Source organism: Moschus berezovskii, chromosome 6 (genome assembly GCF_049115385.1).
Source record: "Moschus berezovskii isolate FMDL1 chromosome 6, NW_MosBer_1.0, whole genome shotgun sequence".
Lineage (NCBI taxonomy): Eukaryota > Metazoa > Chordata > Mammalia > Artiodactyla > Moschidae > Moschus > Moschus berezovskii.
The window spans coordinates 103922121-103935790 of NC_142465.1; the positions used below are offsets into that span (position 1 = coordinate 103922121).

General features: G+C 38.0%; 3 protein-coding genes across 3 annotated transcripts; all 3 read left to right on the forward strand.

Annotated features, from left to right (window-relative positions):
- Window positions 1–1660: 1660 nt before the first annotated feature.
- TAS2R9 (taste 2 receptor member 9) lies at window positions 1661–2623 on the forward strand. Its single transcript, XM_055394860.2, is given in 5 exon segments — window positions 1661–2045; window positions 2048–2250; window positions 2252–2421; window positions 2423–2541; window positions 2544–2623. Coding segments are annotated over 5 exon segments (951 nt in total). The 5' UTR covers window positions 1661–1666.
- A 931-nt stretch (window positions 2624–3554) lies between these two features.
- Window positions 3555–4484, forward strand: TAS2R8 (taste 2 receptor member 8). The gene is given in 1 exon segment (XM_055396374.2): window positions 3555–4484. A coding segment is annotated over 1 exon segment (930 nt).
- Window positions 4485–8995: 4511 nt separating this feature from the next.
- On the forward strand, window positions 8996–9934 carry TAS2R7 (taste 2 receptor member 7). The gene has a single exon (XM_055394861.2). The coding sequence runs from the start codon at window positions 8996–8998 to the stop codon at window positions 9932–9934; it is 939 nt and encodes a 312-aa protein (XP_055250836.2).
- Window positions 9935–13670: the final 3736 nt, after the last annotated feature.

Genomic DNA, 13670 nt, shown 5'->3' on the forward strand with positions numbered 1-13670 from the left:
TCAGACACAACTGAGCAGCTGACACTTTCCCTTTCACCATACATATGAAGAACAATGTGGGGATTTTTCTAATTTTCATGGATTTTATTCCAATTATACATTTCAGTTCAGTTCAGTCGCTCAGTCATGCCCGACTCCTTGTGACCCCATGAGCTGCAGCACACCAGGCCTCCCTGTCCATCACCAACTCCCGGAGTCTACCCAAACCCATGTCCATTGAGTCAGTAATGCTATCCAACCATCTCATCCTCTGTCATCCCCTTCTCCTCCTGCCCTCAATCTTTCCCAGCATCAGGGTCTTTTCCAATAAGTCAGCTCTTCGCATCAGGTGGCCAAAGTATTGGAGTTTCAGCTTCAACATCAGTCATTCCAATGAACACCCAGGACTAATCTCCTTTAGGATGGACTGGTTGGATCTCGTTGCAGTCCAAGGGACTCTCAAGAGTCTTCTCCAACACCACAGTTCAAAAGCATCAATTCTTCGGTGCTGAGCTTTCTTTATAGTCCAACTCTCACATCCATACATTACCACTGGAAAAACCATAGCCTTGACTAGACGGACCTTTGTTGACAAAGTAATGTCTCTGCTTTTTAATATGCTGTCTAGGTTGGTCATAACTTTCCTTCCAAGGAATAAGCGTCTTTTAATTTCATGGCTGCCATAATCACTGACTAAACTACCCATGAGAACTACTTTGCCCTATTATAGTTCAATACTTGTCCAGTGTAAGCCTCTGTTTTTTATTGATGCTTGGTGTCCTCAAGAATTAGTGTCAATTCAGGTTAATATCCACTAACACCTTAAAGTTCTGAGTATTTTTCAGAATGATTCTAGTAAATGGCACCAAGGAAAGTCTTGAGAAGGTCTGTAATGTAACTGTGTGGCAGTGTTGCAGGGCCATGAAAGGGCTCTGGATCTGTAAAATGGTTTAGGACTAGAAAACAGTTAAAATCTGTGTCTTTCCCCACAAATTTGTGGGGAAACTATATATATTTGTATATTTGTGTGGCAACTATAGTCAGTTTTTTGGCCCAGCAGATGCATAATTTCTCCTGCTGTAAAGATCAAGTAGGATTTTCGTTCGCTACCTCTCTCATTCCTGAAGATGTCACGATCAATTAGTCTGAAATTACTGCTGTTAATTGTCTGCACTTTAAATTCACAATTATTTTTAAGCTCCAAAACCTGCATTTGTAGAAAATAGACCACAGTTTTAGGGAAACTCTTCAGGTTATTAGGGACGATAATGATGCTACATCTCTAAATTAAAGCTTAGCCTTATTTTCCAAGTAATTGATTCTTTTTGAAGTCCCTGGCCAACAACATAGATTGATGAATCTAAAACACACAGAGGTTAAAATGAGAAAGATGGTGCAAATATCAGAAATCAGATCCATTCCTATTTGCATTTTAGAGCTTTTCAATCATCACTACACATAAAAGGAATTACTGGTCTTGGTCAGTGAACTCTTTGGGCAGTTCTAACTCAGGGCAGAACTGGCTATCTTCTTGACCTGATCACCACTGATATAGAAGGCAGACAAAAGATAACTGCAGCATGCCCTAAGTGGCAGACATATATACCATTCTTTACTGGACAGCTGAAAGTCAGTCATCATCAGTAGATAATCCAAATCAGAATGCTCTGCTGATATCCCAGGTACAATGGAGGCAATATATATGCTCTTGATTACTGGTGAGTTCATGATAGGAATTTGGGGAAATGGATTCATTGTACTGGTAAACTGCAGTGGCTGGCTCAAAAAGAGAGCTGTCTCCTTGACTGACGTCATCCCACTCGGCGTGACCACCTCCAGAATCTGTTTGTTGGGTGTGATATATATGGATGGTTTTATTATGGTACTCTTTCCAGATACATACAGGCATGGTGAGATGATAAACATTTTGGATATTTTCTGAACAACTTGCAATCATTCAACTGTCTGGTTCACTTCGTGCCTCAGCATCTTCTATTTACTCAAGATAGCCAGTGTATCCCACCCAGTTTTCCTCTGGCTGAAGCTGAAGATGAACAGGGTGTCTTTGGGATTCTTCCGATGCCCTTTCTCATCTCCTCAATTATTAGTGTTTTACTGAATAATGATTCATTTTATGACTTCAGAATCAATAATGAAGCAAACATTACTTGGGAATTCAAAGTAAGTACAATCCCAACTGCTTTCAAATAGATTATCCTAAACCTGGGGACTATGGTTCCTTTTATTCTTTAGCTGGTCTCATTTATTCTTTATTTTTTCATTTATTATTTATTTATTTTTTTCCTTACTTCAACACACCAAGGAGATGAAACTTCATGCCACAGGGGCCAGAGACCCTAGCACAGGGGCCCACGTGAGGGCCATAAAGACAATAGTCATCTTTCTGGCTCTTTTCATTATGTACTATGCAGTTTTTCTCATTAACCTCTAGCTTTCTGATTTCTCATGGAAAATTGGAGTTGATGTTTGGTGGCCTAAGAGCTGTCATTTTCCCATTGAGCCATTCGTTCATCCTGCTAATGGGGAACAGCAAGCTGAGGGAGGTTTTCTGAAGGTGCTGGGGATTGTGAAGGGTTTTCACAAAAGAAGGAAATATTTTATTCCCCAGAGAATCCTGATATAAGCAGAAAGAAATCAACAAAAGAGTCTCTCCCTTCTCTCAATTGTTTGCATTCCATTTTTATTATGTGCTATTGGAAATCATTCATATCTACTATTATTCTAAATACTTCTCATTTCTGTCTTGAATAATTTTGAATCTAATGTTTTAATGGAGCCAGATATGTTTCTTTATCTTCACAGGAAAAATGAATCTAACCTTCACATTCATACTTCGTATCATTGCCTAAATACAAACATGTTCTACTTCTTTCTTCCTTTTACTGGTAAAGGCTTTGAACTCAATAATAAACTTAATAAGAAGAATTTCAAATGCACAATCTGTAGGGAAGAGAGTTTAAAACACATCAGCCCTTCTTATAAAAATCGATCATGTAAACTAGTTTTGTATCATGACTAATTTGTATCCGAATGCACTGTTTCCAAAACTAAAATCCATTTTCACAAGGAGACTTGACTTGTGAGAAATTTATAATCTATGGTGATGAGAATGAAGTTTCATTTACACATTTTGACTTTTGTTAAATGGGTGTTTATGTTTGCTTTTTTGTGCCTCCCTATTTGAAATTCAGCTTGACCCATCCAAATATGCAGAACTTAATAGCAAGAAGCCTATTGCAAATTCATGAAATATAATCTCTTAATTTGCATGAGATCAATTTCAGTGAAACATTTCAGTTATCACTCAGTCAGGGGTGATAATTATAATTTACCCAGGCTACAAATCTGGTCATGCTGTTTGCAACAATCAGTTGGCTTATTCTTCATAAATGTAGAGGCAATTCTATTTCAGAGGAGAGCTGGGCACTTCCGGAGAATATCAAAGTCAAAATAATGGCAAAGGAAAAAATCATTCTACGATTTGAAGAATGTATTTGTCATGCTCTGTTGGTCATCTTGCAGTAATATTTGAGATTAGGGTGTTCTCTCCTGACATGTTCAGTATAGAAGACCACATCTTTCTGACCATAACAATTGCAGAATTCATCATAGGAATGTTTATGAATGGATACATTGGACTAGTAATATGTGTTGATTGGATTAAGAAGAAAAAGATCTCCACAATTGACTGCGTCCTCACCAGTTTAGCTCTCTCCAGAATTTGTTTGCTTTGTATAATGACACTCAACGGCACCATACTGACACTCTACCCAGGTGTTAATGAAAATGAGAAAATAAAGATAGTTCTTAATATCTTCTGGACATTCACCAACTACTTAAGTATGTGGTTTGCCACCTGCCTCAATGTCTTCTATCTCTTCAAGATAGCCAATTTCTCCCACTGACTTTTTCTCTGACTGAAGTGGAGAATTGAGAGGGTGGTTCACTGGAGCCTGCTGGGGTCCCTGGCCATTTCTGTGTTGATCAGCCTTATACAAGCAACACTGGCAAATTCTGATTCTGATTTTCTTAAAATCGCAAACCATAAAAGAAACGTCACCGAATTGTTCCATGTGAGTAAAATTCAATACTTCGACCCATTGACACTGTTTAACCTGTTAGCAATTATTCCATTTACTGTGTCATTGATCTCATTTTTCTTTTTAATCACATCCCTATGGAGACACAGTAAGCAAATGAAATTCAGTGTTACAGGCTCCAGAGACTCCAGCACAGAGGCCCACGTGGGGACCATGAAAACAGTGACCTCATTTCTTTTCTTCCTTTTTGTATACTACCTGGCCTGTCTTTTGGCAACATTTAGCTACCTTATGAAAGAAAGAAAGTTAGCTATGATGCCTGGAGAGATTATAGCAATTCTTTATCCCTTAGGTCACTCACTGTTTTTAATTGTTGAAAATAACAAGCTGAGGCTGGCATCTGTCAGGATGCTGAGATGTGGGAAAACAGCCTGCATGATGTAAAATCTTGGTTTTATAAAAGGACTTTAATAGCAAACCTTATTTTCTAATAAAAAACTCACTTTTCTTATAGGTCCACTTTCACTATTTTCCAGCGTTTCTGCTTATTTTAGGTACACAGCTTTGAGGAGTTGTGAAACCCACTAGCACACTAATGGATATGTCTCTTGTGTCTTTTCAAACCTCAGATGTTCTCATCTTCACACTCCCTTTCCTAAAAGAATTTCAGAGCTCACACTTCTGATTTTGTCTCTTCACTGCCAGTATTGGGCTTCTAATGTCTACTTAAATTCCCTTAAGATTTTATTTTGGCCCCTACTAAAGTGCATCTGGGCTTCCCTGGTGGCTCAGATGGTAAAGAAACCTCTTGCAATGCAAGAAACTGGAGTTCCATCCTTGGGTTGGGAAGATTCCCTGGAGAAGGGAATGGCAACCCACTTCAGTATTCTTGCCTGGAAAATCCCGTGGAAAGTGCATCTGAAACCACAGTGGTTTCTTTCTTTTCCCCTCTATCATACAGTTTCATTGCTTGCCCTTAACTGTTCTCCCTTCATGGCTCTGCTGAGTCCCTCCTCTTTGACATATGAACTAGAAACTCGGATCTCCTCTGTCTTAACTAGTTTAGTTTACCCATTACACTCTTTTCTCCTCCCAAGTGAGTGATACTTCTGGTGGTCTCCCACTTAATATTTCCTGATGACCTTGCTCAGGCATCTTCTATTCATTTCCTTGAAATTAAATTTTGTCACAAACAACTTGCTTAACAGGCAGCACTGGGCTAGGAATAGAACCAATTCAATCATCTCCCTTAAGGGGCGTTACTAAGTACTCTTTGTAACTTGGGTAGAAGGATGATCTTTCCTTAGTAAGACCTGCATGTATTTTTTTTTCCCATTCAGGACTTTAGAAAAGAAATTAATTGGGAAGAAACTATCATGCACTGTGGTATAAATACGTACTGTCACTAAAAAAGCATTACTATGTCTATAACATACAGAGTAAGTTAAAAAAAAAAGCAAAAAGAGAAAAATAAGACTCATTAATAAAATGTGGTTCTACTGTGAATATCAAATCCTTCCTCTCTAGAGTGTTGTTGAAACATTTGATCTGGCACATCTAAAGTCATGTCTCTTCTGATCTGACTCTACATTTTGGCCCCCACCATTCTCTGTGTTGAATTCAGGTCTATTTCAATCGATTCATTTCCTTTTATTAAAATTAATATATTAATTACCTGAAGATTATCAATTTTTCTGCATAAGATTATGCAAAATTCACTTTTCAAAGTCTTAAGTAAATGTTATCAACTGTATCTCTAGTATATCAGCTATTGTAATGTTTTATTAACTTTTATACAGTTTTTTGTAGTAACTGCATTGTAACTTACATACTGTATAATAATAGTAAATATAAAAGCTACATTTATTTGTAAAAACATAAAGACAGAAGAACTGATTTTTTTTATGGAATATACTAATATAGTCTACAAAGAATTTGTAAATTCTTTGTTGGGATTAATTATATATTCTTTTATAAGCTTTGATGAAATAAATGTTTTAAAACATTTGTGCTTCTGGGAAGGTTTCCTCTCATTCATCTGAAGTCCTGTCTTTCATGTTTTATTTTCTGTATCTCCAGTGTTTCCAATATCTCCAGTGACCGTCACTGGGACTTAAAGTGGCAGACTTGTGACAAAATGCTCTATTGCAGAATTTCTTTTTCTTTTTTAATTGAGTAAAGGTATATAACATGAAATTTATTGTTTTACAAATTTTTGTGAGACAGTATTGTTGATTAGGTGCTCAATGTTTTACACCAGATCTCTATTTTTCTATTTTCCATATTTATTTATTTCCTCTATTTATTTGCACTTATTTATCTTCCATAATGGAACTCTGCACTCCTTTTTTAAAAAATATTTATTTATGGCTTCGTCAGATCTTAGTCATGGCACACAGAACACAGGCTGTCTAGTTGTGGCACGCAGCCTTAGTTGCAGCATGTGGGATCTTAGTTCCCTGACCAGGGATTGAACCCATGTCTCCAGCAGTGGAAGGTAGATTCTTAACCATGGACCACTTGAGAATTCCCTGAAACTCTGTACTTCTTTAATAGGAGCTATTCATTTCTTCTTTCCCTCAGGCCCTGACAACCACTGTTTTAGCTACAGGACTTAGATTATTTTCAATACCTCATCTAAGTGGAATCATATAGGATTTGTCTTTCTGTAACTTCACTGATTTCATTTGGAATAATGCCCTCCAGGTTTACCCATGTTTTTGCATACTGGAAGATTTCTTTCTTCTTTAAGACCAAATAATATCCCACCATATGTCTACGCTATGTTTTCTTTATCCATTTATCTGTCAGTGAGCAGCTAGGCTGTTTTTACATTTTAGCTATTGTGAATAACTCTGCAGTAAGCCTAAGAGTACAAATTATCTCTTTAAGATCCTGATTTCCTTCAAGATCCTGATTTCCGTTCTCATGTATATACACACCCAAAAATGAGGTTGCTGGATCAAATAACAGTTGTATTTTGAGTTTTTTGAGGAGCTTTTGTATTATTTTTCCCTTTTAGCTGCCTCATACTTCCATGCTATAACAACACTAGTAAAACATAAAATCTACATTTATTTGCAAAAAATTATAGTCTAAACTTTGTGTGGGTAAATGTATCATTTTATTTACTGTGAGTAGGTTATTCACCAGAACACTGTAGAGAAGAAAATAATGTGCCCAAGTCAGGGATTATTTCCAAGATCAGAGGAGGGCAGTCATCTGTGAACTTGGTTATTGAGAAAGCAGTTTGTCCAAAGTCAAGGCCACATGAAAGAATAAATGTCTAGACTTTGAGGAAGGATGAGAAAAGATACGCATTTCCCTGGAAGGTACTGAGACTCCCAGAATTATTCCATAGAAACATAACGTAGTAAAGTGTTTGTCTGTAACTCTGAATTAGAGAAGCTATTTCAAAACAGGAGCTAGGCTGTAGAAAAGGGCTTAATTTCATCTTTGGTCCCCTGTCTAACAACCTAGAAGGATTAAGGACCTAAATGTGTGTGCATGCTAAATCGCTTCAGTCATGTCCAACTCTCTGTGACACTATGGACTGTAGCCCACCAGGCTTCTCTGCCCATGGGATTCTCCAGGCAAGAATATTGGAGTGGGTTGCCATGCCATGTCTCATGTCTCCTGCATTGGCAGGTGGATTCTTTACCACTAGTGTCACCTGGGAAGCCCAAGGGCCTAATTATTCAGACGCAATTTGGTACAGCAGAGGGTAAAGAGTAGACTGAATCACAATATTTCACTCTTTTCCCTCTTGTATATATAACTGCCCTTGAGAACACTTTAAATGAAAACGAAAACCCTAAAGGTAATTAGTACTCTTCCTCATCATGGCTCCCTCACCTTCTTACATATAGCATAGCAAGTGTACATTAAATGACCTTTAAATGTCACGTCTAGTGGTGCCTTCTTTTAAGAGACCTTGTGCTATATAATTGTTCACCTGAACAACCAGGATAAATGAGGTACTTTTCTAGAATTGAATAGATTATATTTAGTGTTAACCTTTTAAATTTCCTGAAAATATGTAGCTCTCAGTGTTGACCCAAACTTTGGATTTTTAGTAGTAATCAAAAACATATTTTGACAAAATGAACTATTCTTCAAATTTCAGTTTTTGTGCATTTTCTAATTGCAAAAAAAAAAAATCACTGAGGTTTAGATAAAATACAAGACACCCAGTTAAATTTGAATTTCAGTACGTCCCAGAAGTACTAATCATATGTAATTTGAGACACACACTAAAAACTCTTTCATTGTTTATCTGAAGTTCAATTTAATTGGATGCACTGTAAGTTTGGTTTTTCCTGGTGGTTCCAATGGTAAAGAATTTGCCCACAATATGAGAGACCTGGGTTTGATTCCTGGGTCAGGAAGATCCCCTCGATAAGGGAATGGCTTCCCACTCCAATATTCTTGCCTGGAGAATCCCATGGACAGTGGAGCCTGGAGGACTATAGTCTATAGTGTCACAAAAAAGTCAGACATGACTGAGAGACTAACACGTGCACTTTTTTCACTATAAGTTTATTTGGTAAATCAGGCAGCCCTATTAAAATTACTAGTGTGCATTACAAATTAATGAATCTAAATTTGCAAAACATAGCTTGAGAAAGTGCCAGACCATGAAAGTGAATCAGCCTAATTTGCATCCCAGCAAGCTATATCTCAGCCTAAATTAAGCACATGTGGAAAAGTAAAATCTGCAAAGAAAGTAAATGGACATAGATAGAGATAGGGTCCAGGGACAGACAACTGAATTACTTGTTCAAGACTAGCTAGATTTAAGGAAGATAGCTACAGTTTTTATTTGTCATTTCAGTCTCCATCTCAAGACAGACTACAATAAAAGGAATAAAGAAAATTACAGCAAAATCCAAGAAGTAGATGTAGATACTACATCTCTTCAACTAGAAGCGAATCGGATATTTCTGCATTTTAACATGTCAAGTGAAGGGGAGTGTATCTTAATGCTCATAGCAGCTGGGGAATTTTCACTGGGGATCTTAGGGAATGCATTCATTGGACTGGTAAACTGTGTGGACTGGATCAAGCACAAGAAGATTGCCTCCATTGATTTAATCCTCACAAGCCTGGCCATCTCCAGACTTTCTCTCTTATGTATAATACTATTGGATTGTTACATATTGGTCCTGTACCCAGATGTCTATACTGGTGATAAGCAAATGAAAATCATTGACTATTTCTGGACACTAACCAACCATTTAAGTGTCTGGTTTGCCACCTGCCTCAGCATTTTCTATTTCCTCAAGATAGCAAATTTCTTCCATCCCTTTTTCCTCTGGATGAAGTGGAGAATTGACAGTGCAATTCCTAGGATCCTGCTGGGGTGTTTGGTCTTCTCGGTGTTCATTAGCCTTCCTGTCACTAAGAATTTGGATGATGATTTCAGGCATTGTGTCAAGATGAAGTTGAAAACAAATTTAAGTTGGAGATGCAGGGTATATAAAGCTCAGCATGCTTCCATCAAGATACGTCTCAATCTGTTTACACTATTTCCCTTTTCTGTGTCTCTGATCTCATTTCTCCTCTTGATCCTCTCCCTGTGCAGACACACCAGGCGAATGCAGCTCCATGCCCCAGGGAGCAGGGATCCCAGCACGGAAGCTCACATGAGAGCCATGAAGGCTGTCATCTCCTTCCTCCTCCTTTTCATTGCCTACTACTTGGCTTATCTTGTGGCCACGTCCAGCTACTTTATGCCAGAGACTGAATTAGCTGTGATCGTTGGTGAGTTGATAGCTCTAATCTGTCCATCAAGCCATTCACTCTTCCTAATTCTAGAGAACAAAAAATTAAGACAAGTATCTCTAAGGGTGCTATGGAAGGTAAAATATATCCTACAAAGAAGGAATTGCTAATAACGTAAATAGATCTGAAGATAAGCGATCACTTTGTAGGACAAAAGAACACAAGATGTCTCTTAATTACCTTTCAGTTCCGTTCAGTTCAGTTCAGTAGCTCAGTCGTGTCCAGTTCTTGCATTAATGGTGGTTTCATACATCCAATTACTCTTTAAAAAGTACTTAGTATACTTGTAATTAGAACTTGGCAAAGCTCAGATAGAACTTATTTTGCCTCTCTCTCTCCACCTCTCTTTCTTCGTTTGCTCTCCCGTGCTTTTGTAAACATGTTTCAGAACATGGAGCAATTAATATCTTCACAATTACTGCCAGAGGAGAGAGTATCTTCACAGCTGATTCTAAATCATTTCTCCAGATGCAAAATTGACCATTTCAGAACAACTGTAACAGCACCTTGCTGCTATTTGCGTCCCTATGAAAAGCAGTTGGCTCATCCTCATGATACTAGCTGGATTCTTCCAGATAATCAAACTAAGCTCAACTTTTGGAAAAGACTCAATAAGGTGGCAGGTATTTATCAAATGCTGTGTAATTCTATGAATGCAGCAGAAATTAGTACTGATTAGAATCACCTCAAAGATATTAATTGTGACTAAAATAAATATTGTCACAGCGAGTTCAAAAACCATTTTAGGATCATGGACGAGGAAAGAAATGACATTGTATGAGAGAAGGAGAGATCATTTAGAAAGTTTGTGTAAAGTAACGTTGACTAAAGGAAGAGCCTAAAGAGAACTTTAGTGATCACTGAAGGATGTTTTGCCACACAAGACGTTGAAAGTTTGCTTTTAGAAAACTAAGACTGCACCAGAAATTGACTGTCAAGATACCATGAGATGAGGCCTTCAATCCAAAACTTATGTGTTCCATCAAAAACACATCAGTTATGTTGTGATGAAGATATTTTGGAGAGATCAATTTTGCTATTAACCAGACCAGAGTGGTGGTAGACTTTGTGCGCAGAGGAGGAAATGTCTATAAACAGTCAATAAATATAGTGAAAGTCAAAATTACTTTTACGCTAGTTTCACACAGTAATTTTTTTCTTCTCTGAATCTGAGAAAGCAAAAGACAGATACTGATTAAACTAATACATTTAAAAACATTTACTGAATGCCTTGTAAGTTAAAGAAGCAATAGAAAGTAAGATGCCTAGGCTGAAGCTTATAATCTTTTCAACAGTATTAAGGACTATCGCTCCCACTCCCTACCTAAGCAGAGGCCAGTTTATGTGGGTTTTATTAAGCATGGAAACAAAGATCCCTGAGGGCTAATGGGACTCTTTGGAAGCTCTGTGTTCGATGTCTTCATATTATGAACCCTAGAAACTTGATCATTTACTTACATTGCAATCATGGCATCTCAACCTTCAGTTTTTCTGGAAACAGTAACCAGGCAAAGGGTACTTATGTGGAAATAAGCCGATTGTACCTCTAAGTCATTCTCATTACTGACATATTTAGGGTAAAAGTGATACAGCTAAAGCAACTGGTTTATCTTCTAAGATTATGTTAATTCTGAGAAATTATGAAGAAATAATAATAACTCAGGGTTCAAATGAGTATTTTAACATTCTTTTTCACTCTTAGTGTGTGAAATATTTTTTCAGGCTTTTTCTAAGAGAAGGTAGTGAAGAAGTTACAAAGAATACAGGCAGATTCCTTCTTGCTTGTATTCCTCCTTTAATAAACAGATATCTGTTCACACACTGAATACCTAAGCATCAGGCAGCATCCTGGGTGCTGAAAATACAGATGAAATGTGACAGAGTCCATGCTTTCACACAAGGCGCAGTTAAGGAAAACATTATGGAAGACAGATAATGATCAAGTAAACAAACAGTTACAAGTCATGATTAATGCAACTGAAAAAAATGGCTGGAGAAAATGGTTAGCTTCAAATAGCATAGTCAGAATAGACCTACTTGAGAAGCTGACATTTCAAGCTGAGACTTAAATCACAAATATAAGCCAACCATGAAGTATTTTAAACAAATAACACCAAAAAGATGGCACAGTAAGTACCAGGGCCTGAGGAGCAAGTGTTTGAGGAAGAACAATACGAACTAAATGATCAGAGCCTAGTGAACCAAGGGTGAGTGCAAGGTCATGAAGGGCCTTAGAGCATGAGACGGAATGTCCTCTTAAGTGCAATGGGAAGAAACTGAAGGATTGAAACCATGTGCAGCATAATTTAATTCCTATGTAGATTTAAGTTCACTTTTGTTATAGGAAGAATGGATAGTGCATGTGTTGAAGGTGGAGAGGAGTTCAGCTAGGGGAACAATAATTATTAATAATTATCATAGTTAAGTAGCCCACGTGAGAAATCACAGTGGCTCAGATTTGGAAAGTAGAAATAAAGTTAGGGAATTTTTTAGTGAATAAATTCTCTATATCCTGTAGATAAAGCTGATAGATCTTGTCACTTGGTTAGGTGAAGATGTGGGGTTGGAGGGGGGGAGGGTATTGAAGAAAAAGAAGATCCAAAAAACTTTTTAGATTGCTTTTACTTATCAACTGGGAGTACACTGCTTTCTAAGAATTAGGGGGACCTGTTAATTGAGAAATGGGAAAAATAGAAATTAAAAATTCTACTTTTTGCATGTTATGCTTGAGAGATCTATAAAATAACCAAATGAAAATGTCAAATGTATAACTGAATATGTGAATCTGTAACTAAGGATTTATTGCTGTTGTTCAGTCGCTAAGGTGTGTTCAACTCTTTTGCTACCCCATGGACTATAAACTGCCATGCCCCTCTGTCCATGGGATTTCTCAGGCAAGAATACTTGAGTGGATTGCCATTTCCTTCTCCAAGGGATTTTCCTGACCCAGGGATCAAGCCCTGCATCTCCTGCCTTGACAGGATACTTTACCACTGATCCACCAGGGAATCCCCGTAACTAAGGTTCAGTTCAGTTCAGTCGCTCAGTCGTGTCCGACTCTTTGCGACCCCATGAATCACAGCATGTCAGGCCTCCCTGTCCATCACCAACTCCCGGAGTTCACTCAAACTCATGTCCATCGAGTCGGTGATGCCATCCAGCCATCTCATTCTCTGTCATCCCCTTCTCCTCCAGCCCCCAATCCCTCCCAGCATCAGAGTCTTTTCCAATGAGTCAACTCGTCACCTGAGGTGGCCAAAGTATTGCTGTTTCAGCTTTAGCATCAGTCCTTCCAATGAACACCCAGGACTGATCTCCTTTAGAATGGACTGGTTGGATCTCATTGTAGTCCAAGGGACTCTCAAGAGTCTTCTCCAACATCACAGTTCAAAAGCATCAGTTCTTCGGCAATCAGCCACATGACCACTGGAAAAACCATAGCCTTGACTAGACGGACCTTTGTTGGCAAAGTAATGTCTCTGCTTTTTAATATACTATCTAGGTTGGTCATAACTTTCCTTCCAAGGAGTAAGCATCTTTTAATTTCATGGCTGCAATCAGCAACTGCCGTGATTTTGGAGCCCCAAAAAATAAAGTCTGACACTGCTTCCACTGTTTCCCCATCTATTTCCCATGAAGTGATGGGACCAGATGCCATGATTTTTGTTTTCTGAATGTTGAGCTTCAACAATAAGTGCAATAAGTGTCTGTTTTATTTGATTTTTAAGAATCCATGATCTATGAACTTAAACTCAAGTTTAGGGAGTTAACCATAGCACTGTCTTCCATATTTGATGGAGAGTTGTGCTTGAGGAGTGTAGGGGGAAAAGAAATCTGTTTTTGCAA

Coding starts and splice junctions, on each gene's coding strand:
- TAS2R7 (XM_055394861.2), top strand. CDS start 8,996: ATGTCAAGTGAAGGGGAGTGTATCTTAATGCTCATAGCAGCTGGGGAA.